General features: G+C 44.0%; 1 protein-coding gene across 1 annotated transcript; it reads right to left on the reverse strand.

Annotated features, from left to right (window-relative positions):
• Positions 1 to 27,934, reverse strand: TNFSF11 (TNF superfamily member 11; the record flags this gene model as incomplete). Its single annotated transcript, XM_080917277.1, has 5 exons — positions 1 to 422; positions 5,140 to 5,238; positions 5,317 to 5,362; positions 20,139 to 20,306; positions 27,713 to 27,934. The coding sequence occupies 5 exons, from the start codon at positions 27,932 to 27,934 to the stop codon at positions 1 to 3; spliced, it is 957 nt and encodes a 318-aa protein (XP_080773403.1).
• Positions 27,935 to 27,979: the final 45 nt, after the last annotated feature.

Consider the following 27,979-nt stretch of genomic DNA (forward strand, 5'->3'; position numbering starts at 1 on the left):
TCAGTCTATGTCTTGAACTTTGAAAGCCCCAAAGTACGTAGCATCTTGATCCGGATCCAGCAGGGAAGGGTTGGACACCTGAATGCTTATTTCTTCACCAGCTCTGAGCTTGAAAAAACCTCCAACATTTATGGAATAAAAGTGGAATTCAGAATTTCCTGACCAGTTTTTAGTACTCCCGCCTTTCATCAGATTATGAGAACTTGGGATTTTGATGCTGGTTTTAACGACATACACCATCAGCTGAAGATAGTCTGCAGGTACGTTTCCCGACGTTTCGTGGTGCCGAAAGCAAATGTTGGCATACAGGTAATAGAAGCCATCTTGGTTAACCCTTAGTTTTCCATTGCTTAACGTCATGTTAGAGATCTTGGCCCAGCCTCGATCATGGTACCAGGAGGACAGACTGACCTTATGGGAACCTAAAGAGAAAAAAGGCACAGGATTTAGAATCCACATGGAGGAGAAAACCTCATTATTTCCATAGGACGGTGGGGTGGCTCTATACACTAACACAACAGTCCTTATTCCAACACAAAAACTTACCTTGATGCTCATTTTCTATATGGTCTGGGTGCATTCAAATGTACTTAGTGCTTTCTGTCAGGCTCTCTAGAGGGACAAACCCAAAAGTCTTCTATCCTGCCCTTAAGGAAGTTATAGGGAACAAGTGATGAGTCAGCACGGTCCAGAGAAAAAGCAAGACTTCGAGGAAGTACCTAGAATTAATATAAGAATGGGGGGAGGAGGGAGGGAGGGAAGGAGGGAGGAAGGGAGAGAGAGAGGGAGGGAGACAAAGACAGAGAGAAAGAAAGAGACAGAAAGAGAGAGTGGCAGAGAGAGAAAATTTCCATCCTTCATATAGCTTAACCTTTATTTAGTTTGTGGAGAGAGGTGTGTTAAGGGATGTGAGAATTAGGGTCACAGAAGCTCCATGGAGGTCACCCTCCATCTGTTTCACTATCCAGTATCCCTCCCCTCCCCGCAGCCTGAGTCACACAACTGAGTGGCTATCCTCAGAGAAGCTCGAAGCTTCTCAGCTTATCCCAGCTCCTCAACTTCACACAAAAGCATTCACACATTGTGAAGTTACCCCCAAGTTCCAATGTCTCCACCAACCCCTGCTGGTCCATGGAATGAAATGACAGGGGACTTATGAACTACTTATTTTGGAGAAGTCAAAGTTCTCCAGAACATTCTAAATCAGCTGTGTGCCCAGTGGTTTTCATAGTCCATGTCTTTGATGTGTATTACTGGGTCTTTAAAACTTGGTGATACCTCTATAATAAATCAAATGATCCCATATGTATACGAATGTGGACATTTATTATTCTCCTGGAAAAGTGATAACTTGTTGGGTGAGAGGAAAGGACCAAAACCCACATCTTTTCTCCAGGGATCTTATGAAGAGTTATACCAAGCTAACGTTGCCAACCCTCTGATGTCAGCAAGAGCAAACACAGGCTCTTGGACTGCAGAGGCAGGGGACATTTTGTTTCCACAGCATAAAAAAATCCTAAGGTGTCATGTTGCCTTTAGCTTGTTACTCTTGAGATGGTAAGTGACAGAAGTCAGTCAGGGAGACCAAGAGAAGACAAAGATTGAAAGTTCTTGCTCCCTATAAAAACTAGGAGACACTCACGCCCCCACCACACAAACAGAAGGGGCAGTGTTTGTGATTGAGTGTGATGGAAAGTAAATAAGATCAAACACATGATACGCATGAGCAAACATGCCATTATGAAACCTATTGCTTTATACAGCAATATGCATAAATAATTTTATAAGAAAAAAAGAAAAAAGTCCAGAGACTGATATTGAAGCCACCACTCATGAACTAGATTCCAGTTCATGAAAGTTGACAAGTCATTCGTTTGGTGGATCCAAGGAGATCCTTTTATAAATAATAATAATAATAATAACAGCAGCAATAATATTACTTACACTACAGTATATAGAAAGGAATACTACTTTCCTACCATAGCCTGGTCCTGGGAAGACTTTAACACCTGCATCCTTCCCTCGAGAGTCAGAGGATAAACCAGAGAATGGCCTAAGGTCTCTTGGATGTGATCTGAGGACCTCCAAATCAAGCTACAGCAGAAACTGAGCATGTATCAGAAAAAGTGGGAGGGGAGCGAGATGGGGCCAAAGTTGGTCTGCAGTGGGACAGCCCATCGTTAAATGACCAAGAAAGCAATAGTTCCAGTTCCCAAAGAGGACAGGAGTGTTCTCAGAGTTTACAGCAGGGTCTACAGCCAGCAGTCTGCAGACACTGAACATCAGTTGTCCTTCTTTCCCAGCTCTCCCCAGAGTCAAGTGTTCCAAATACAAACACCACTCTAGGGTCCCAAGTGAGTCAGCACGAGACTATAAATCTTGCTCACACATTATCACAAGCACTGGCATTGTAACTACTCCGGCTTGGTAGACAGCCACCTAACCCACAGGCAAATCTCACAAAATTCAAGACATCCTCTTCCCAAGTTATCTCTTAATAGAGATGAGTTAAATTTATAATGTGAAGTCCCTTCCTTCTATGGGTTTAGCTAACTCATGTTGGAGCAAGCTGGCCAAGGAAGGCAAAAAAGTAATACACAATGGTGGTGAGAAAAGACAGGAATCCTGATCAAGTGCCACTCGCAAAGGTCAGTGAGTCCAGCGTATGCTTCTGTGCTATAACATGTCTCTCTGCTTTTCTCCACACCTGTACTCTAGCCTTAGTTAGTCCTGGAGATCCCAGGAGCACACCAAATGAGTCGCACTTTCTCTGGACACCCACTCCGCCCATAATGCAGAACTCGCTCCGTCCATAATGAAAACCTTTCTCAAGTAGTGGACCCTTGGGATGCTTACCACTGACAGTAAGGAAAGTGAGCACAACAAAATATGGCCTGCCCATTGCTGTGTGCTGTCAAGAATAGGGTTGATGTCAATGACAAGGAACTGCCCGACAAAAGCTGGAGAGACTTCCGATGCTCAGCAGAGCTGTGCTTGGTGAGAAGACAGAAGAGCTGAAAAACTAGGAAACTTCGGGTCCAAAATGGGTCTGAAGAGAGGGAGCAAGCATGTTGCTGGTGAAAGAAACGCTACTGGGCAGTGGGGAGTCATGAAGCCCACAGGAGAAAGGCTGGAAAGGTAAGAGAGTGTAATAAAAGGGCTCACCAAAGATGGCAGTCAACAGCAAAGATGGTAACTTGGAGTGGTGGAGGGCTGCCCTGGCTGCCAGGATTTCTATTGCTCAGGAACATGCTGAGAACCTCTCACCCAGTCTGGAGAACCTCCCCAGCTCTCGGTTGGGCTCCCAGCTGCTAGATGTTGGGAAGGAACCCCAGCAAGCATTTAGCCTGCACAGCTTCCTAAGAAAAATGATATATTCTGACCCAACCCCCAAGTAGTTCCTAAGAACTTTGAAACCGTATAAGGTAACAGTCTACCTACAACAGAGTCTGTGCCCTCGTGTGTAAATAAATATGTAACAGTGCTCCAAAATAAAAATAGCAAGTCAAAGCCAGCTTCCTCTGAATCATTCAGTACTGGCCAGCACTTCGAAAACATTGGGTTAGCGGGGCTGTTGGTCCAACCAGAACAACTAACTCTATTTTCTTAAACAGAAACATAGAGTGGCTCGTTTCCCTGCATCCTAAACCAAATAGCTGTCAGAACAGAATCAGGAGTTGTGCCTGGATTTTGGCACTGATTAGATTCTAGGTGCCTGTAGAGGGAGCTTTCTAACTAAAGCATGCTCGCTGTTGCCAAGCCGACTTTGGCACACACTCCCAGGCAATATTTATCCTATGCCATTTACAGTGTACTGAAGAGATAAATGCAGGGTGCAGGCTCGACACACGGCCCGCACGCCGGTATTAATCTGATTGCCTTTGTGAACCCGCGAACCGGTTTTCCTACTCGGAGAAAAGTAGCATAGCTCCATCAGCAGCACACACGGACAGAAAACCTGTTTATGGAAGTAACTGTCTACAGGATCGGAGCAGACAGCCTAGAGAATGTCCTGACAGCTCAAGAGTTGGTTTCTTGCCTTTTGTATCTCCAATCAGAAAAAAAAAAAAAAATCTCTACAACCATCGCTATAATGGTGGCTCAAAACTATTTATTAAAAGATAGGTTTTTGCTATTTAAAAAGCTCAAAAAGTTTAAACTCAAGAAAGGAGAAAAATCCTTAAAGCCATTTGTGAAACAAGGTGGAATTTAAGTTCAAATAATAATTTAAAATCACATCTACTGAATGTAATATGCCCCCCTCCACCTCCAAAACACAGCCTTTCAAGGGGAAAAGTACTTTTCATGGTTATTACATACAAGGTCACAGGCCCAAGAAGACATTGGATTCCAAACTAATCTACTTTGTGCAAAAATAATATGACCCTTGTGACAAAGCCAACCTAGCACAAGTACCCTGCAGCCTGCTTCTAGGACGTACAGCTCTGCTCTGACCAGGAATTAAGTAGAGAGGACTGTCAACTTCAACTTCTGTTACTACAGGGACCTTAAGCAAGCGACAAGCCCTATACAGCACTGTGGCACTGTCTGGACAATCTGAGAGCTAACTGAGGTGAGAGGTGGTGAACACACAGCAAAATACCTCAGCTACTGGAGGTGGGTGGCATGTGCCACAGGCGTGCCAACACTGGTGCTCAGTTGCCACTCTCCCACGATGCTCTCCGTAACCCTTGTCATCTTTGCCTAGCTCATGGCAAGTGGCCAGGGTGGCTTTGCGGTGACACCTGGCGCACTGAGGTAGCCACAGGCTCACAGTGCTGGGTCCTTATCTCAGGTCTCTGGTCTATTAACTAAATATTTACCAGAGAGTGGGAAGACAGGCATAGGAAAGGGGACAGAATGTTTCAGGTTCCGGTGGATTGCTGTCACCCGCTAGCCCTCCACGCCCACCCCAGCCTTCCTAGATGGGAAAATTTCTGGCTTCCTAAATACAGTCATCCACCAAGAACATAGGCATTGGGGGTCCAACTGATATCAAACTGTGTAACATGACTGGCAAGGTGGGGCTCAGCTGGAGGGTCTGCCTCCTCCTTTTGGTTTAGAAGGTTTGAGTATGCCCTTGTGCTGATGAATGAAAGACTGAGAACTGTTTTCAGGATGGGTGTAAATGTAACTCACCCGATGGGATGTCCGCAGCATTGATGGTGAGATGTGCGAATGGCTGAGCCTCGGACTTGCCCCGCTGGGCCACATCGAACCATGAGCCTTCCATCGTAGCTGGGGATGAAAGAACCAGGTGAGCTTAAAGACAACGCCCATATAGGGCTTCAGAAACTCGTTCAAACTCACAATTACCTGGAGCTCCTGAGAAACGTTGTGGCCCCACAATATGTTGTAATTCCTGAAATAAAGGAGAATTTTATTCATAAACTCATTCTTTCTGCAAATCAGTAAAATATAAATGTATTTGCGCACGTGTGTGTGTGTGTGTGTGTGTGTGTGTGTGTGTGTGTGTGTGACTACCAGATGCTAAATGAAGCCAGAAGCTCAGAGGCAGCAAAATTCCTGGATGTCATACTCCAAGCATCTCAGCTCCCAAAATGCCTAAAAAGTCCAACACATACGCACAATCACACACACACACACAGCACCAGCACCACCACCACCATCAGCACCACCACCACCACCACCACCACCATTAACACCACCGCCAGCACCACCACCACCACCTCTACCACCATCACCAACACTACCACCGTCAGCACACCATCACCACCACCACCATCACCACCATCAGCACCACCACTAAATAAAACCTTTGAGGCAATAAAAGATAAGACAATTGAGCATAATTAATATGTAACAGGTACACAAATGGAAATGAAGTGTATACAGTCTTCAGTGGGCCTCTTTAAATGGAACTCAGTAGTGAATTCCTATTACAATGCAGAGGCTCAGCCCACAAGAAAGAGGGTGATACGTGGCTCCCAGTAGTTAATTTTGTTTTAAAGTCAGTGTGTTTAAAGTATGATATGAAGGTCTAAAAGCTTTTGGAGTGCCAATAATTAAATGTTGCTGGAAACATGTCTGGGTGCAGTGACCTGCCAAAGAACGACTATGAATAGACAGGAGTGGGTGACTGCACATTGAGCCTAAGCTCCCAGAATGAAGTCTCTACCACGTGACCTTGTGCCCACCCCATAAGGCAGAGTGGGTTGAAGTTTTAGCTTTTGCCTTGGTTTAGATCATTGGTTTAAAGAACAGAGCAGCCAGGATGGTTAGATGAGGTAATGTAGGTGGACACCAGCTAAGGACCCGATAAATCCAGATACCTTGAGCTACAACACAGGATGGGTCCCAGTTCCCACTTAATAAGACAAATACTCCTGCCAACTATCACTACTCCACGATGTCTAAAGAACAGATCTTGTAACCAAAGTTTTCCCTAGCTAGACAGAAAGGCTTCAGCTTTACAGTGGGACCAACAAATGGGCAGATAAAATGACATGAATCCAATTCTTATCAATTAGGGTTAACATTTTACTCTTCTTTACTAATCTCTCTACCTTCAGACACCATCAAAGGAGATAAGACTGATCTTCATAATTCTTAGAGACACCACAGAGGTCACATAAGGTCAGCCTCTGGTCTGGTCTACTCCGGGGTCTCTGTACAGCCTAAAGTCCATTGTAGGGAATTTTAAGCAGATGGTGGCCCCTTGCATTGTATATATAAGGTTTATTTTATAATTATATATTCTCATGCATTTATACATATAGTGCATCATTTTATGTTGTATGTAAGTACACATTTATATGTACCATTTCCTATATCTATCACATATACAAACACATAAATAACTCATACCGTATAGTTTCCTGATTGGAATAGCCACCTTGGAGACAGAGTTATTTTGAGGTTTAAAGCTTCTGCCTCGTTTCCCACTAGCTCTGACCTGCTCCAGTGTCAGGGGAGAAGCATGGTACATCCCTCCAAATTTGTTCTCTGATTTTCAACACACTCAGCTTCACATAGAGAAAAATCAAGAAAAAGGTCACTGTGGCCAGTGCAGTGCCACTCAAAACCAAAGATGGTGCATGCTGACCTCCAGGAGGGCAGGTAGGTGCCAACTGTGCGATCAGGTAGTCTGAGATCCAGGAGGCCCAGCCCTGACAAGTCTGTGACTTGAATTTCTAATACTGAGACTATAGCAGCTGTTGCAGTCCCAGCTGAGATCAACAAATCCCCTTTGCAAGGGTTCCTCATGGGCAAATGAGGAGATTATCTTAAAGCTTGAGACCCAGACCAAAAGCAGCAAACTGAAGCCCCTGAAATAATGGGCAGGGACATTTTCCTTCCTCTCCATTGAGAATGCACTTTCTCTGCCCACTTAATCAGTGGCTTCTAGGTCACAGCTGCCACAGTCCCATTTAGTTACAAGAAAATTCAATAAATAGCACCTCTCAGAAGCACTGTCAATGCCTGCTGTCAGGGGAAGAAAGGGCTCATGTCCCAGGATGAATTAGAGCTCTCGTTAGAGACCCAGGAGGTAATGCTTTTGTGTTATTTCTCTAGAGCACCCAAGAGCTGCAATTCTCAGAAATTGAGAAAGGAACTTTCAATACCAAGAGGTGATTTTAGGATGAATCTGTGACCTCAGGTCACACACATAATCTAGTTTAACATATATATTTCCATCCCAATCTTTTGAGACCCAAAGTAACTGCTACTTACGAGCAATCATAAACATATCATTCTAACTCTACAATTTTACATTGTCTTTGAGCTTTGAGATGATTAAAAATAACCTTAGCCGAATGATAGCTCAACTGGCATAGCACAACCCAGAAGATCTGAGTTAGACACAGAACTGTAGGGGTTTGTTTGTTTGATTAAAAACAAAAACAAAAAACCAAAACAAAACAGGAATACTAGACATTGGTGCACCCTTGTGTCCTCACACTAAGTAGGTAACCCATATATATATATATATATATATATATATATATATATATTCTCATATATATTACATGAGAAGTATTGGGATTCTGTAAACCCCACCCCACAGTTACCTGGTAATAGCCAGGGATGCTCCGCCCAGTTACCTGACACTATAAAGGGAGCTGCTTGCCCGCTTCTCTCTCTTGCTCTCTTGGCCTCTTGTCATCTTGCCCCCGCCCACCCCATCCACTCCCTGTCCCTTCCCCCCTCTCTACATGCGCTCTGCTTCTCTACTCCTCTCTCTCTCTCTCTCTCTCTCTCTCTCTCTCTCTCTGCCCCTACTACCCTCTTAACCCTCCTCCCCATGCCCTGAATAAACTCTATTCTGTACTATACCATCATGTGGATGGTCCCTCAGGGGGAAGGGATTCCCAACATGGGTCCTCCAGAGACATCCCCCTTGCCCCCAGGCCTCTCCGCACCTCCATGGGCCATACCCCCCCCCCACACACACTTTCTTCATTTTTTTTCCTAACAAGAAGCATATAATAAACATCCCAGAAGCCCAGACAGTTCATAGATTGTAGAACTGAGCAAAGAGCCCTCCTCCCTCCCTAACCCTCTCCCTTGCTTAGGACCCACTGTCAAGTTTTGTTTAAGGGAACATAATTATCTACCAGACTTCCCTACCTTAGAAGATCAACAACCCACCTTCCCAGAACACCTGAACATACACACCTTGATTTGTATAAACTATCCAGGACAACAAGAATATTTAGCCTTATGAGCGTTAATAAGAAACACCATGAATTAATGAACGAAATTATATATGGTCAAACTGTAACAAGTCGTCTTTTCAAAAAGATATATTCATTTTTAGATGAGCATAATTTAGGCCTAAACTATAATAGCTTCCTTTAACAGAACAAGGAAGGGAAACAAAACAGAAGGAAAGGAGAAAAGTGAATAAAGTAGGCACCCCCCCCCAAAAAAATATGCAGCGAAATCAAGGATGAAAGAAATGTTCGGACACAGTGCCACCTAGTGGACACTTTCCCAAATTGACGTCCTCTGGACTGCCACCGATTTTCCAACTGGCAGTGGGAAGTTTCGATTCTGAGTGCTAAGTCTGTCAAATTACATTGCATTAATTTTTCATCTTTGCTGTCAGAGTACATCTGCAGAGACAAGAAGCAACTGATTTGATTTTTTTTCTTAATTTCAAGTGTAGTTTTAACTCACAGGAAACAATCCTGGGATTTCACAATCTTTCCTCCAGGGAACACAGCATAGAGAGATCAATTGTGTAACTGTGGTCTTGACTGTGGCCTTTCTGCGACTTCTCTTAAACAGGACATCCAAAAAGTGCAGTCCCAGGGGTGTGATAGGGAAGGAATCCAGTCTACGAAGACACTAAGACCCAGTTCCCTTCAGACCCCTGCATGGCCTTTTTAATGATTTAGGAGGGTTTTTGTTTTTTTCCAAACCCAGGAAATGGCTGCTCATCTTGAGAAGTTGGACCCACTTATGGGAGGCACACCGGTAAAGCATAAATACAAACTCTGAGTCGTCATTTAAAGGCCTTGGCTGGCTAGAATACAAACTGCTAAATAACCGTGCGGAACAAGACCCCGACTATATGATTAAATTGGTCTGTCTGTTTGACAGAAATCTGGATACCATCCCTCTAAATAATAAAAATATATATCCCAGCTGCTTAGGTTCCATGTGAAAAGTCAAGCTGCTGGAGTCTGCGTTTATCAGTCTAAAATCCCACTTGTGCTCAGATATGAATCATGTGATCCACTGGTACCTGTCAATCAAATCACCCGAAAAGCAATTTGTACAGCCAGATGCTCCCTCCAGACACTATCGGCACCAGCCAGTAGCAAGGGTCTCAGGTGGCTGCCTCCCTCTGCAATACCCCAGCAGCTGCAGGGACATCTGGCTGGCTGAACAAGGATTTAACACCCAGCTCACCAGATATAATACAGGGTTCATACACTTGTTAACATATGTAGTGCATTCATTTTAACATCTTAATGATACCCTTCCTGTAATTCTTCTCCAACCAAGTTACAAGAATAATGCATTCATCAACCAGTTAGCACGTGAATGCCACACTCCCGGCTGTTTCTGAAATGAATAGCCCAGCTCCTCTTCCTTCAGGGAAGTCCTGCAGATGGCTGCTTGGAAAAATACCTCAGAAATCCATCTCCTCCTCCCAGGCCACTGCCTTCAAGTTCTTCTCACTCCTCAAGAAGACAGTTGCCTCTCTCTCCTCTCACAGTCTTGTGCCTCAAAGTGATACAGGCATAGTGGCTGGAAAGAGCATCTTACAAGCAGGGGGAGCCTGTCCCTCCCCTTCTTGAAATCACTTGGTGACGTCAGGAACAAATGCAGTCCTAAGGCTTATGAGGCCCTCATGACTGGGCCTCTCTGACATTGCAAGAAACATCTTCTGTTATTCATAAACCCTTGTCAACGAGGCCTATTTATGCCAATGAGATAACTCATGAGATGGGAGCTGGTTGCTAGAGCAACCAGGTACATGATTAGGAGACTGGAGTTTTGCAAGGTGTCCCATTGTCTTTCCACATCTTAAGACTTAGAAACTGTCACTTGGTGTCTGAAGTCTTGGGGTGTAGAGAGAGCAGTAACTTCTAAGCTGACTGCCTGGCTTCATAGTTCTTCCTCCCCTGTGGGCCACCTTCTCCCACAAGGATGCTCGCAGTCCTCTGGGTAGGCCCTGTGGAGTTGCGTCTACCTCGCCCTAAGTCAGATTTAAGAGAGCAGCCCTGCTGGCCTCTTGAACTTTCTTTTTTAGAAGAAATAAGGTGTTCACAGGGGTGAGAGGTGGCTGTTAGACGTTTTTAGAAAGATAGAAGCAGAGAGATAGAACCCGGGTAAAGTATACATCATGTAAATGGGGTTGCAAACAGTTTACTTCATATCTAAGAAACGGGTGTTTGGTTCAGATCCCAGATTAAGGGACTGAACAAAGAAGACCTGCCCTTCAGATTCTCCCAGCATCCCTCAGTCCCTACTTGTCCCCAACTGTGAACTTTCCAGCCCAGAGACTGGGCTGCCCTTCCCCTAGAGGATCTTCCCTATATAATTCAGACATTTTGGTCTCCTCTCTCTCTCCTCTCTGTGCAAGCATGCTTTCTCTCTTTGCACCCCCCCCCCCAATGACAACCTCCCTGGCCTCTTTCCCTGGGGCCGGAGAATTTGCCTAAAAGCAGCTTCCCAATAAACCTACTCTTAACATAATCTAATCTGGCTTGAATCGACTCATTTCACCAGCAGAGAAATAATTTATCAACAGAAACTTAAGGTTTCTATTTCTAATGAAGAATAAGGTTTTTGTGGGGGGGTTTTTGTTTTTTTTTTTTTTTTTTTTTTTTTGTTTTTTTTTTTTTTTTGCAAAGGCTTAACACAAGACAAATAGGAACTTATTTTTAACTGTCTTAAATGCAAACAGAACCCTTAACCTGCAGTAACAGGAGTACTGGTCCTATTTGCCCCCCCCCCCCCCGTTAACTTGCAAGGTATATCATTCCTGCTTTGGTGTTCCACTGAGCCAGAGTCTCCTAGTGGTTTTCGCAGTGGATCATCTTTAGGCACAAAGCTCTTTTACCTCCATAACTAAGAGAGCAGCCAGCACCGTGTTGTACAATCCTGCCAGAGAAGGACTTAGAATCCTTACCTCAGCTTGTCCTGACCCTAAAGCTCGCACGCAGAGAGAGACATGATTATTTGTCTTTACGATGGCGCACGTCCTTGGGGGGAGTCATTGAGTCCCTAAAGCTAAGGACTTCAGAGTAGTCTGTCTGAGCAGGTACATGATGGGAGATGCTCCTCACTGCGGCTTCCTCGGGCAGAGCGCTGGGCCTGGGAAAGCTTTCAGAATGGACACAACGCCTCACCATCCCCATGAGTACTGAAGAGGACCCAGTAGCCCAGCAAGAAGAGGAGGGGCATTGGCAGAAGGGGTTCTAACCCCACGAATGCTCACTGGGCTCATGAAAGTCTTTGAAAGCTCCTGGTGAAGAAGTTGGCTGTGACAGCCACATGGGTACCATTTCTTCCAGGAGTGAGTGGAAGAGATACTGTACAGCCAGTAATGTACTTCCCACATGTCCTTGTTTTCATAAAGAAGAGTGATGCTTTTCCTGGAAGGGCAATGGGAGTTCTGGGAATAGAAAATTAGTTTTTATTGTTTAACCTTCATGGTTTAAATGAGGAAGCTTCTGTTGTGGTTAAAGGTCTCCTTGGGCTTTGATTTAAAAAATGCCTTATGACAGCAGCATTAGTCTCCGTAAAAGCCCAACTTTAAAGTGTCTTCTACTGTGCTGCTGAGTTTTTTAAAGGTGGGTATACAGGGCTCCAAGGAGGAGCACCGTGTACCTCTGCTTTGCTCTGCCCACAGCAACAAGAACGCCAGCCTTACACCTTGCTTTCCACACCACTAAACTCCACCCCTCCAAAAAAAAAAAAAGTTGGTTTTCAAAGTCTCCCAGCCCTGTTCTTAATATCCTAGGAACAGGAGTCACAGGGCAGCCAAGATGTCAGACCAGCCACTGGGGACGTTGAGGATGACAAGGGAAAGATGCAAGCCACCAGAGAAAGGCTCCTAAGAGGCTCACAGCCACCGAGAGAAAGCTGCCCTCTGGAAACAGAATATACTTGAGACCTACAGCCCTAACAAATCTTATGAGTGTGTACAACAAGTGACAGCCACACTTGCTGACTAGTTTTGTGTGAAGTAGAGTCATCTGAGAGATGGGAACTTGACTGAGAAAAAGCCTCCATGAGATGGAGCTAAGCAAGCATGTAGGGCATTTTCTTCATCCGTGGTCAACGGAGGAAGGCACAGCCCAGTGTGGATGGTGCCAGGCTTAGACTGGTGGTCTGGTTTCTATAGAAGGCAGGCTGAGCAAGCTACAGGGAGCAAGCCAGTAAAGCCACACTCTGCAGCGTTCTCTGCGCCAGATCCTGCCTGGAGGTTCTTACCGTGTTTGATTTCCTGCTCTGACTCCCTTCGATGATGAACACTGATGTGTAAGTCAAATAAACCCTTTCCTCCCCAACTTGCTTTTGACCATGGTGCTTCAGCATAGCGATTATAACCCTGACGAGATACAACGTGACACATAATTCAGGACAGGTGTGGATTATTCACTCATTAACTTTGTGCTTTATGTTGTATTTCTACAAGCCTGCCACTGGGACATAAATGAAAGTCACATGTCCTTGCAAAGCTCACCTACAGTGAGCCAGGCCCAATATGGGTGCATATAGCTAGTGTACAGACAATAAACTCCATGTGTGTTTGAGGCGGCCTCCTAATTACATGGGCAGGTGGGCTAGGGTCAGCCTTAGTGGGAACCTGTTTTGAGAAATACTTGCACTTCATTTTGAAAGACAATTACAAAACAAGCAGACAAAATGGGCCCGAAGAGAAAAAAGCACACACAAGAGCCTAACTCACTCATACATCAAGTAGAGTTCTGCCTGAATGTTTTCTGAGGAGGTAGAATCCAGGGCAGGACGGTCAGGGAGGAGTCGGTGGGTAAGAGGGAAAGACCATCCTCAAGCTCCTAGCTTGGTAACGTGATGACCAAGCTGACAGTTGGGAGAGTAGACCAGAGGTGTAGGAGCAATGGGCATGAGGAGAGGGTTTACACTCCAGAAGAGTTCGACCCTTAACGGTTTAAATCGGTATTTTTGCCGGAGCCATTGCTGTGATCACCACTTGGCCAACAACTCCATTCTCTTTATTACATTTAATTTATTAAACAAACAAACAAAAAGGCTGTTCTGTCCATCGGTGGCTCTTAGCACTCAGGCTGGCCTGAAGTGGTCACAGATTCATCCTTTTGGCTATCAAATCAGAACCTCTAGCCAAGGCACCGGGAGCTCTTAATAAAGCAAATAAGCAAGGGCCCTGAGGTCACTAAAGATGCAGCTAGTTTGTAAAACACAGCCGCAGGACACATTTTCCCTCCATTCCTCAGTTGTCCTCACACTCACAAGCCAACCCACCCCTTAGTAACACACGCTCCATTAAAGGTCTGAAGTTAGCCTGTCATGAATACTCTTCTCTCAGGATCTCTTTCAAGATGCCTATTCAGAATCTTTTCTTCCAATTATCGATGACTGCATATTATGTCTGTTCTTTTGTGACTGGGTTACCTCACTCAGGATGATATTCTCTAGATGCATCCATTTTCCTAGGAATTTCATAAAGTCATTGTTTCTAGTAGCTGAGTAGTACTCCATTGTGTAAATGTACCACAATTTTTGTATCCATTCATCTACTGAAGGACATCTAGGTTCTCTCCAGCTTCTGACTATAATAAATAAGGCTGCTATGAACAAGGTGGAGCATGTGTTCTTATTGTACGCTGGAACATCTTTGGGGTATACTAGCCCCAGAAAGCTCTGAATACCCAAGAAACAACACACAGATCATATGAAGCTCAAAAAAAAAAAAAAAAAAAGAAAGAAAGAAAGAAAAAAAAAAAGGCCAAAAAGTGGAAGCCTCAGTCCTTCTTAGAAACAACAACAACAACAACAAGTGTATAGCACTCACTCAGAGTGGGGTACACCTAGACCTTAAATCACTAATAACCCAAGAGCTAAGAAGATAAGCCTTGTGGCAATTTTTTGTATTTAAAAATCATTATGTCTAATCTATACACACCAAGAAAACTTTGACTATTTCCATGTTATGTTCTGTTTTACATGCACTTTATGCTTATGGTAACTAATAAGATTTCAATGCATACTATCAAACCTTAAAAAAAATCAAGTACTGGCAAAAATATACTCATATAGTTTTATGCCAAAAGGCTTTTAAAAATCTGTACATGTATCTGTCTTTTTATTTAAATAAAGTTGTAAGGAAGGAAAAAAAGGAATCTTTTCTTCCATCCTGTGGTACTCAGAGCACAGATCAAAGGGCACCTCAGGCATCACTTACTGGTTAGTTCTGGATTGCAACCCCCCTGACTCAACCTTCTTCCCTGGGGCTTCCCTGAGATGAGCGTCACACCACCACCATCAGTCTTCCTAGAGTGAATGACAGTGCTGTCTTGTGATTTAAATAAGAATGGCCCCACCCACAGTCTCCTGTGTTTGAACAGTTGGTGGCACTGTTTGTAGAGGTCTAGAAGGAACTACCTTGCTGGAGGAAGTATGTCACTGGAGACAGCCTTTTAGGGTTCAAAGCCTCCTGCCATTCCCAACACGTCCTTCCCTGTGTGTGCGTGCATGTGTGTGTGTTTGTGTTACTTATGACTCTGCCTGCTACATGCTACTAAGCCCTTCCATAAGCCAGCCCCTCATGATCGCCTACCTCTGAGCATCCCTAAGCTCAAACAAACCCTGTCAAACAGGAAACTGACTACAAAGCTTTGGCTCTGTAGGAAATCTCCGTGGATCTTTCTTCAGCTTTCCCATAGTGACAGCTTTTATGCACACTAAATGTGATTGGGGTCGATTGCAGTTCCCAAAACTATGATGGCAAAGGGTATGGAATCCTGGGAAACCACTACATGACTAACACATCTCGATTTGAGAATACCAGTGACCCAAACTCAAGTTTCCTTCTGGGTTTATGAGAAACTCTCTTAGGATACATATTCTTGAGCACAAAGACAAAGAGACAGTAAATGGAATTTTAACTTCCCCCTTGAGCCTCCTCAAATAAAAATAAAAATCCTAGGAGAAATAACATTCACGCAACAACTCCAAAGTCTCCAGGCAGATAGAACCTGTTTAAATTTCCAATGATTTCTAATTTACTTCCATTGAAATTTGGAGGAAATTGTTTACTATATTCTATCTATCTATCTATCTATCTATCTATTATCTATCTATCCACCCATTTACCTATCTATCCATTTATCCATTTACCCATCTTTTTACTTGAGACAAAGCTCTGACTGTCTTGGAACTTGCTCTATAAGACCAGGCTGCTCTCAGACTCACAGAGATTCACCTGCCTCTGCCTCCTGATCACTAGGATTAAAGGCGTATACACAAGCCTGACTAAGCTTTTTTCTAATAATCAAACATTAGAATGCCAAACAGCCATGAGAAAAAAGTTCCGCGAGGGGAAAAAAAAAGATATCCACACAAAACGACAAACCTTCTGTCTTGAAGCAAATGTTTCTGAATCCATAAACTCTAGCTGAAAACAGCAAGCAGCCACTCAGCATTCATTACATTTCCTCTTCAACCTGCTTTTCAGCCTCTCTCCCATGCTGTCTCTAGTTACCTACCTGTGAAGTTTAGAAAATAAAATCCTGGCCACCCAAGCCAAGGCTGGTGCTAACCCTTGATATATCTATATACAACTCTTGTGACCTATGGGAGTGTGTGTACTTGTATATAGTGTGTGTAGGTGTTGTAAACAGTGAGTCCACTCTCCCACATATCACAGACTGCTGATGGCACTTCTCTCTCTGTCCTTGCTGGTTCTAGGGAGCCTCTTCCTCAAGCATCATGGGCAAATGGCAGCTTAGCTGAAAGACAGATGTCTGGCTTCCCTTGCAGCAAGGCATGGTCTTCTTAGTCCTGCCTACCAGCCAACAGGATTCTTAGTACAAGGGCTACGACCACATACTGCCATCCCCTTTCCTATTACCCTTTCCCTATGTAGACACGAGAGCACAAGAGGCTGGGAGAATAGGGACCTGCTGTAGGAGAAGCCAGACCTGGGTGGCTCATCTTAGGAGTACAGTATGAGAGAGAAGGGGAGAACAAAACAGGAAACAAACAAAACAAACAAAAAACAAAAACAAAACCACACACACACACACACACACACACACACACACACACACACACACACACAAAACAGTCCTTGATAATATTCTTCCAGTTGAGATGATGTCAAGTAACGGTGACAATTTCATTGCAGATCAAAGCATCAGAAATGTTGGGTTCTCTAGTCTTCCTATTAGAATACAATGAGCATGTGCGTTATAAATTATACATATACTGACTGTCTCGGGATCAGAATGAGTATTGATCCAGTAAAGACGACTTTCTTACCCCATTTCTTCAGTAAGGCACTAGAGGACCAGAGGTCTGCCAAGAACATAACTTAGTGTCATTACCATCATTGGGTTGATGGTGTTTGTTGCTTGCTTTTAAATGTACTTATTTGATGTGTGTGAGTCTTTGCACACATGAATGTGTGTACCACCTGTGTGTAGTACCCACAGAGGTCAGAAGAGAAAATCAGCTGTTACAGATGGTTTGGAGCCAACATATAAGTCCTGAGAACTGAAGCCAGCACTGACCAATACAGATGCAGATGCTCACAGCCAACCATCGGACTGAGCCCAGGGACCCCCATGGAAGAGCCCGGGGAAGGACTGAAGGAGCTAAAGGGGACTGCAACCCCACAAAAAGCACAAGATCAACTAACTGGACTACCCAGAACTCCCAGGGACTAAACTATCAACCAAAGTACACATGGAGGAAGCCAGGACTCCAGATACATATGTAGCAGGGGATGGCCTTATCAGTAGGAGGGGAGGGAGGCTTGATTCCCCACTGAAGGGGGATTCGAGAGGGATGAGGAGGGAGTGGGTGAATGGATAAAGGAGCACCCTCAGAGAGGCAAAGGTGAGAATGGGATGGGGGGTTGGTAGAGGGGAAACCAGAAAGGGGGCTATCATTTGAAATGTAAATAAATAAAATGATTAATAAAAGAGAAAATACTTGACGTCATCCCCCAGCCTCTGTACATAGAAGCAGAGCCAAGCGTACACAGACACGCGTTGGTGTGCACATGTGTGTGCACACAGGCACACATGCATACAGTCGGCAGTTTTAAAAGTCTAGCTTTTAAAAGTGAATATGAAAAACAAGTGCAGACAGCACAGAAGTTCGGAATGGTGGACCCGGGTTCAATTCCCAGCATCCACATGGCTGCTCACGACTCCAGTTCCAGGGGCTCTTCAAGGACACCAGACACACATGTGGTATACAAACATACATGAAGGCAAGACACTCACACAGATTAAGCAAACAAACAAAGCAACCATGAGCCCTTTGCTTCTTCCCCCTTCAAGGCACAGGGTGTCTCCGTGCGAACAGCAAGGTGACACGTAGACATCTCTATCTGTGATATCAAACCTGTAAATGCTTTAACAGGCCAGTTCCATACAGTTTTTCTACCAAAGGCCCTAGAGTAAGACCAACAACCTGGCACACTAAAGGTGGGTGGAGTCACAGCCCCCAGGGCCCAGCATCTCTACTTGACAAAGAACAGATGTCTCTCACTGAGTCCAAACGGATGGTCCTCCCTGCCACGCATGGCAGTCCTGAACTCACCGCTCCGCCCAAGCCCGGCGTCTGCCAAAATTGAAACCAGGCATTGCGTTACAAATCAGACACCACACTGGTACTAGTGTTTGTTTTATTGGCATAGACTGTTTTGATAGACTTTATAAATTGCTGTTGGTAGAGCTGGGCCAGTAGGAGGGCTTTCAGAGTTCTGTGCTAAAGGGGAAATAAAGCCAAGAAAACCCAGCCACAAACAAAAAAAGGGGGGCGGGGACAAGATTACTTGTCTGACCACAATGAGCTGGGTAAACACCACTTTCTTCACGGCTATAATGTTAGATTGTACTCGAGTCTGGTATGTGTCACCGCTGCATGGGCTGATCTCTCAAGCCTGGCTGCAGCTACACCTGAATTGTCCTTTGGGTTCACTCAGTATCTCTTAGAACTAAAGTAAAGATGGAAACCTCCTTCCAGGATGTTTGCCACACCCATCCTATTTTTAGCATTGCCAAGACAAATTAGAAATCTGATTACGGTGTCCAAATTACGCAGTTGTCACATTAACCAGTGGTTTTCATCAAAGGATAATACATTTGGTAAACTGTTCATTTGACTGGGATAAAAGAGTACGTTCTTGGGTATAAAAAAAAAGGTCTGGCAAAGCGCCTCTGTCCACAGTTGTGTCCTGTGGATGTTAACATTCATCTTCTTCCTAAAGATAGGGCCTGTGAAGAGATGGGATCTTCCATCTCTAGCTCACACTGGTGTATTACAATAATGTGCATATTAATATATACTGGTGTATTGTGGTTATTCATTGAGCTTTTAAAAGGATTTTATAAGTTGCCCAATTTTAAAAAATGTAAATTCCTATAGCATAGCAAAAACAAGTACAAAATTAATTAATCGCAGTCCAATTCCTCTTGAGAACCTTAATTATCTGTTAATATAAAAGAGCCCCCTCTCCCTCCCTTCTCGTCTGTTCTTCCTCCCTCCCTCCTCCTCTGTCCCTCCTCCCTCCCTGCCTCTCTTCCTTGGAGGCAGTGTTTCATTATATTCTTTATGCTAATCTCAAATTCACAATCCTCCTGCCTCAGTTTGGAATTGCAGACATGAGCCACACCTAATAACCATGTTCCTTTAACAGAAGCCTTTGATTCTCCTTGTCTGGTCTTGGTCCCAGATTGCCAAGTTCTGAATCTGAACACAAGGTCTCACCCACAATAAACACACATTCCACTACTAAGGTTTATCCCCAGACCAAGAATGGCCATAATTTTTTTAAACTGGTAAAAAAAAAATTCATAATCCAAACTGTTTACTTATTTAAAATAATTGCATACTGTATTAGATAGATAGATAGATATTCACACGGGCATATAAATAGCTGCCATAAGAAATATGCTTCTTGTACTTGCTACAATAACAATGTGTGTGTGTGTGTGTGTGTGTGTGTGTTTCATTCACAAATTCAGAGAGCTATTGGGTAGGTGAAGTGTGAGATGAATCCCCTGGAGCCAAAGCTGTTTAACAAATTCACCCACTGCACTTCACCTGACAGCCAATTGCACTACCCTGACCCTTGTGGAAGCCCAAGCCATTGTGCAACAGGGAATCCTACAGAGGCAAATGGGAAAGGAGCTACCAGAAAGTCCTGGGAACCTAGAACATAACTTTTAGATCAAGGATTCAACCTAACAACGTCATTGCCTAACTGTAAGCACTCAGCTTCTCCTTCCCGATACGTTATCAAAGCCCTCCTCTTAAAATAAGGAAAGAAATCAACCGCCACCAACTTTGAAAGATTTCTCCTTAAGACAGCCTCATCAGGTCTTTTACAACTTAGTAAAGAAAGAGTTAACAGCAAGTCAGGAGCCTTAACACTTAGGTACTATAGAGTCAGCAGGACCCTTGACTTTATGATGTACCTTTTGCACGGCCCCTTGAAAGGCCTGTTTCATTCTCCTGCAGGAGTCAGGTAGAACTTCTGTGTCTTCGCTCTCCAGAGTCGAGTCCTGCAAAGCTGCGTTGTCACGGAGCCTCAGAATTCTGTAAAAGCAGTGAGTGCTGTCTTCTGATATTCTGTTAGGATCCATCTAAGAGGGGAACAGATATTAAAGGGGTTACAGTTAATGAAGTGTGACTTGATCATAAAGGGTCATGCTTAGAGTTTTCTGTCCCCCAGTGGTTTATAATTAATAAAACCATCCTCAGATCAGGCATGGTGATACACACCTTTAATACAGAAGGCACACGCAGGCAAGTCTCTGTGAGTTAGAAGCCAGCCTGGTCTACAAAGTGAGTTCTAGGGCAGCCAGAGCAGTTACACAGAGAAACATTGTCTTGAAAAAACTGTATTTGTTAGATATATAATTTTATTTTAATATATATTTAAAGCATCTTTTTGGTATGTGTAAGCATGTATGCATGCATGTGTGAATGGGTATGAGCTCCTGAATGTGCACATGTGGTGCACAGGAGTGTCTTCCACATTCCACTTTAACTTTTTGACATGGGGTATTTCATTGAACATGGAGCTCACCTATTGGCCAGACTGGCTGGCCAGCAAGAACTCAGGATCCTCCTGTCCCCATTTCCCATCGCAAGGATATAAGTAGCCAGTACTTTATTGACCAATCCATTTCCCCTGCCCTGAACAGAGACTTCTAATTCATTTTGATGAGTAGCTGACAATAACCCATGATATGCAATGCCACAGATTCTTAACAACATGTGTGTGGTTCACAGGGGATAAACTTCCTGGACAGAAGCGGTATCACAGGTATCGTATGTGATCCAGGCAGCAGGAGACTCATTGAGCTGGGTTGGTGCTGCACAGTTATAATCGACTTGAGAAGCTAAAGCAGAAGAATCACTGTATGAAGTCAGCTGGACTACGTGGTGATTTCCAGGCAAGCCTTGGCTACCGTGAAAGGCCCTGTCTCATAAACAAGAAGACACATGCAGCATGCTAGAAGAAACCACACTGAGATGAAGCCCACACAAAGAAGCAAAGCACAAAGCCTGCATAAATCAGGCGAAATTAACATAAGCTTCAGCTACTGTTACCATTGGCCTTCCTCAATCTATGAGTATTTTGATGAGTGAGAAATAGAGAGTGAGAAGTCCATCTGCACCTCAAGCAAAACAGGAAGGCACTTCTCTTCCTGATGAATACTGCGTAGCCAGTGCTCCTTACCTGGAGTGACATCTGTCACCACACTAAGGTGGAGAGGGTACTCCTGCAGCTGTATGCCTTAAGTGTTAAGAACAACTGAAATAAAAGCATTGTCTTGTCCGACATATCCCCATGGAGTTACTAGATGAATGCCAGGTTTAAAAAAGATGTCCAATGCAGCATCTCTGTGTGCTGTTCTAGAAGCTTCTATTTCCCAAGCTCCCTCAAGACTTTTCAGTGGCTTTGATCACCATAGAAAGGGGAGTTTGGTTGTTATTGTTGGGTTTTGTTTTGTTTTGTGAAACAGGGTTTCTCTGTGTGGCCCTGGCTGTCCTGGAACTGGCTCTATATAAACCAGGCCAGCCTTGAACTCAGAAATCTGCCTGCCTCTGCTTCATGAATACTGGGACTAAAGGCCTGTGCCACTACCACCCAGCTGAACTTGATTGTTTTAACAGCACATCTTCTTCCTTCCAAAGGTCAAAGCATTTCATGACCACCTAGGAATCAGTAGATTTAAAACTAGACCAAACACAAAGTTTATACTAACCAAAGCTCTGTCAGAAATAAACTATCGCTTTCCCCAGTTTAATGAAAATACTCAGAAAGATGTATGCCGTTATTAACCAATCCTCAGGAACAAACTAACGGTATACTCTCCATACACACATAGACACATGAGTTATTATTCTAGTCATGTAAATATAAGGACCGTCCATGCCTGGAGAGATGGCTCAGCAGGTAAGGGCACTGACTGTTCTTTTAGTTCCTAGCGTTCATACAGCAGTGCAAACTGTTTAACTCCAGTTTCAGGGAATGTGACACCATCACACAGACATTCATGCATGCAGAACATCAATGCACATAAATAAAAAGATATATTTAATTTTTTATAATTTCAGACACACACGCGCGCACACACACACACGCACACACGCACACACACACACACAAGCTTGTTGCTCTTCTAGAGGACCAGAGTTTGTTCCCCAGCACTGAAGTCAGGCAGCTTACAGCCACCTAAAACTCCAGCTCCAAGAGATCTGCCCCTAGTGTGGTCTCTCTGAAGGTGTCTGCACACATGCAAATATGCACACAGACACATACACATCTATAAATAAACATTAAAGCTCTAAAATATGTAAAGATGCTCTGTAAGCACAGGTGAGATCATACCAGGAAATAAAGTTACCAGCAATGTATATTTATTTCACGTAATTTCTTTACAATGAGTAGAAATCAGAGCTCGTGAGTCTTTGCTGAAGGGTAGCTGTCAATCTTCCTCTTTATTTCTTTCTTTTTTCTCTTTTTTTTTTTTTCAGACAAGAGCTTCATGGTATATAACTGGGTTCAGACCTCAGGAAAGAAGAATTCTGCAATGGCTTACTACCAGATAAGAACTAAGCTGAAGAGACCATGTGGCATTGAGAAATGCCTAGAGACCCTAAACAAAGTTCACTAAACTTGCATCTTACAAACAGATTAAAGCTATCTAAAAAAACTGGCAGGCTCCAATACTGTCAATTTTCAGGGTGCACCTAGTTACCAATATGGGCTGATGGAGAGCTGTATTTGAACTAGATCCATGTCATGGTCTCTGTATTAAACTGAAAAATAATGCTTTAAAGTATCAAACACACAAACACATGAAGCTATTCTGCTACTAACATGAATTCGAATCTCCACCCTGCTCCAAGACTCGCTGACATCAGCACAATGTCACACCACCTAATAACAGTTCATGACTTGGAACAAATTTTAAAAAGTAGAATGCACAGACTTTGTCTTTTCTCTCTGAAATAAAAATATAAACTAAAAATGGCAGTGACCAGCTCTCATTTGGACCCCCTGAGTCAACTTTATCACATGCCTAAGTTAGATCTTTCTTCAAATACTTAAAAAGCACACATGAGAGCCACTACTCACATCCCTATAATACTTCGGGCCTCATCAATGACTGTGAAAAAAGAAATAATGATCACTCAGCAAAACCTAACTTTGTCTACTTAACTATCACAAGTTAGAAATCCACTCTGTATCTCTCACAGGATGTGCTTTCTCCTTCCGGTGCCAGGAAGGAAGGCGGTACAGGAGCAAATGCTCAGGTAACCGAGGACAGTCTCTGGAAGGAAAGCAGGGCAAGGGATAAGGCTGACGGGGGAAACTTACAGAGTGCAGAGTGACCAAAAGCATGCAGCTCGCAACCAGCAGCACACTCTGGGGTGCAGGGCAGATAGGTACTTGCACGGTTGAAAACCTCTACCATTTTAGCTACTGGACACTTACTTTGCATAATGGTAAATTAGAAATGGAAAGATGCGTAGGGTTGCAAATAATTTGAAAGGCCCTTTCAGTCAATTAAGTATGTCAGGTACTGTGTTAGATGCTGGGACTTGGGGACGGGGGATAAACAAACAAGCCGTCCCCATCTTTCTGGAAAATATATCCACTCACATTCCACAGAATAGCATAGCAAACTGAGTTACCGTGAGTCATACCTACATGTGTACCTGCAAACACTAAGACTTGAGTTATCTGACTGTAAAAGGTTGGTTATGGCTGGGCAAGCATTTGTCTGCCATACTGGAGGCCCTGGGTTCCATCCCCAGTACCACACACACACACACACACACACACACACACACACACACACAGGGGACTTTGGAAATACATCTATTGGATGGTGTTGTGGTTGTGAAATAAATGTGTGAGAGAGGGAGAAAGAGAGAGAGAGGGAGAGAAGGAGAGAGAAACCAATCATTCATAGGGTTAAATGAGGCAGGATGCTTGACATTTGGGCTGCTTCCTTATCAGTTTTTCAAACAAGCTGCCTGCCCACCTCAACATCAGATTTGCAGTAGCAACTGAGGTCCTGGGTGAAAGGCAGCCAGAGGCCGCCATCTGCTATGTGCAGGAGAGTTATAGGGGAGTTCAAAAGCAAAAGGAAAAACCAAAGACAAACAAAACAAAACAAGACTCCAGCTTTCTGAGAGGCTTATCTTACCCTTACCTTAAACTTGAAACGAGTATGGCTTCCCCCACCCCACCCTCTCTCTCTCTCACACACACACACACCATACATACACACCACATATACACCACATACATCTTCATCTACATATATACCACACATACACCAAACACACACAAATACAACAAGCATATACACACCACATCATACCAAACACAGACACAAACACACACATATGCATACAACTTTACAAACAACATTTTAGAAAGACTTCTCTCTTTTCTTTCTTTTTCTTTTTATCTTTTATCTTTTCTTTTTGCCTTTTTTTTTTTTTCCTTTTCTTTGAAAACCATAGTATGGATACTAGTAAACATAGCAAAACCCACAAGGCCAACATGTTGGCAGGTCTGGTGAGAAAAAAAGCAATCTACACTGGATCTTGGCTTTTTTTTTTTTTTTTTTTTTTTGTAGACATAGGCAATCTGAAACACACAGGGTGCCTTTGCATTGGTTTCAGTTTTAATTTTGGTTTTGTTTGTTTGTTTGTTTGTTTGTTTGTTTTGATCCAGTCTAACCTGAACCCTCCTGCTTCAGAGAATTCATATTTTCTCTGTTCTGTACATTTAAACTATAATAAATCTGGCTTGCTTTCTCTTCAGGGGTAAATGTGTTCTCCAATAGTGGATGAGTTCATTTTCATTTAAATGCATTCAGAAATTCCAAATATTTTATTTAGAACTTAAAAACTAAGTGCAACTTAAAAAAAAAAACCATTCAACACCAATACCTAAAGTACAAAAGAAGGTTTTCATAATGTATAAATGTAAACAGAATTGTAGATTGAACCCTTGTGTACCCCAAGCCTATCCCCAACAGCAAGAAACCACACCTCATACATGGGCTGTGATCTCCCCATGCCTGCACACAGTCCACCATTCTGGAACATTTTGCAGACATCATGGACAAGGGTTTCTGGATGTATCTCTAGATGATTAGGATTCCCTTAGGTGTTGAATGCAGATCCCACACTCAGTGAGACTCAGTCAGAATACTCAAACATCTTTTCTAATATTACTCTAGTGATGGAGACAACCTTGTAGTAACAGACCTGGGTTCAGAATAAAGAGTAACATTATATGAAGTGAGTCTCAGAGAGACTCGATCCTTGGAGTGACTAGGAACTAGAGCTATAGTCAGTGTCCTTGGTAAAGTGTTTACCTAACACATACAAAGCTTGGTGCATTCAGTCCCAAGCAGCACAGAAATGGGGCAAAGTGATGAATGTCTGAAACCCTAGCCTTGAACACACAATATCCTTGGTTATATGAGAAGGGGAAGAAGGGACAGGAGTCATGGGAAGAGAGGAAACCACTTGTATCCAGAATTCTAATGACACTAAATTCTCCTAAAAAAAATCATCTGGCTCCAAGTGGCATCTCATCTGTTTATATTGGGAAAAGGTTGTTTCGTATAATTCGTATGCCATCAGCACTACAGTGTGACAGAAGGTGACCATGCCATTAGGGTGACAGACATCTCATGCTGCCCTACCACCATAGAATTCCTTCAGGAAAACTGAACAAGAACCCAACCAGTGACTCCTTCTTCCATAGCCACGCCAAGTCCCAGGATTCCCGGTAAGCTAAGGGCCTCTGGAGCATGCTCACTCCATACTTCTTTCTGAGCTCAACGCTCATGCCACCCTCACTGCTGGGAAAAGATTTTATGACCTAACAAGTTAAAAACAAAAACAAACAAACAAAAACCCAAAAAAAAAAAAAAAAAACAAAAGACACTGGGAAGCACTACTGCTCTTCTTCTGGCGGAAAATGTCTGAAAAGAATTGTAATAGCCTCTCATTGGGAGCATTGTCTACCCCTGGCACACGCGTAGACAATGGGGACTACATATAGAGTGAGTCTTGAGTCAATCCCATAGCTTTTAACAGTGGCATGAACTACTCCGGATGCATTGAAATGCCAGACGACAGAAAGCAACAGATAAACCATCCTTCATTGACTCCTATGTACCCCAATGAAGGAGGGGGGTGCTTACTCATGTTCGTATGGATTTGCATGATTCATACCATAAACAAACCACTCAAACCTTGTCCAAGGAAGACAATCTCCACAGGTACTACATGTGATTACGAACACGCAGACACGGTTTTGCAAAAGCGCCAGTTTATGGTTTATTTCTGCATTAGTGGATAACCACAGCAGTGCTATAAAATGCAGACTGGCAGATCTGAAGATTTAACAAAGCCTGTGATCCAAAGTCCAGTTCAAGAGTTTAGCACATGCCAAAAACCCATACAGTCCAAGCACTGACACATTTTAACATATCCAGTTTGGTTTAGTAATCACCTTTGATTCTGGTATAGCAAACGAAGTCCAAACACAACTTTCTTTTCCCATAAAAATATGCACAGTCAGCCCCCCACTTCCTCTGAGAAAGAATTCAGAGCACCAGACAAGAGTACTTGAATGAATCCAACCAACTACACTGCAATTTCCAAGAAAACACACGAGCACAAACCACCAGAAAGCATATTACAAATTTACCCCTTCCTCTCTCTGCCATCTCCCCACGGTTCTGAATCTTTAGCCTGGAGCTTCCTCCTCTCTTAAAAGGTTGGTAACTGGCTAAACTGTAGTCGGGCTATGCTAACACACACACACACACACACACACACACACACACACACACACACACACACACACCTTCCTTCCTCCACCCACCTCATAGGCAGGCACAGTGGGGCTGTCCCTTCACCCTTCAGAACCTGAGCTCCAGAGGAGCTCCAGAGCCCCAGCCCAGAGACCAGTCACATCTAGTAGCGCTGTCATTCTGTGAATCTGGAGGCACCAGTGTGTTGTCCTTAGGTGTTCCAAAGACTATTGGCACCCTCTCGCTGTGGTGACTGAGTCCCAGGAAAGCAAGGCAGCCACGTGTTAGTTAGTGGCCGTTGGGAAGCTTAGATGCCTAAGTAAAAGTTCTCACTTTCTCTACTTTCCCTAAACGAGTTAAAGTTGGTTCTTAACTCCAAGTGGGAAATTCAAGGTAGGGAGAAAGCGTGAGATCACTTGAGGCACAAGAGGAGAGCAACCAATGCTGCGTCTGGGGGGGAAATTCAAACCCATCCTCAGCCAGAACCAGAGGAGTTCAGCTTCCCCACGCTGCGCTGAAGGGAGAAGGTGCAGATGGGCGTGGCTGGAGGCCCCAAAGTTCCCTTTCCTGGAGGGTCGCTTCTGGAAAGGAACTTCCAGAATAAGCAAGATCCGAGAAGCCCAGCCCTATGGCCAGACTCAGTTTCCCTGGCAGAGAATCGGGCAGGGAAGTCAGCCACTCACCTGCGCCCGAAAGTACAGGAAGAGAGCGATGCTGCAGACCACCTGGCCCAGTCCCAGCCCCAGGAGGGCCAGGAACATGAAGCGGGAGGCGGCGGGGGGCGGCGCCGGAGCCGGTGCTGAAGGCGCGGGATGCAGCGGACCCTCGTGCGGGGCGCCGGGGCAGCCGCCCATCTCCTCCGAGCTGCGCAGGTACTTGCCGTAGTCTCGGCTGGCCCGGCGCATGGCGCGGCGCCCGTACTTCGGGCGCCCTGCTCCTCGATCGATCTC

This window comes from Micromys minutus, assembly GCF_963924665.1.
Source record: "Micromys minutus genome assembly, chromosome: 5".
In the NCBI taxonomy this organism is placed as follows: Eukaryota; Metazoa; Chordata; class Mammalia; order Rodentia; family Muridae; genus Micromys; species Micromys minutus.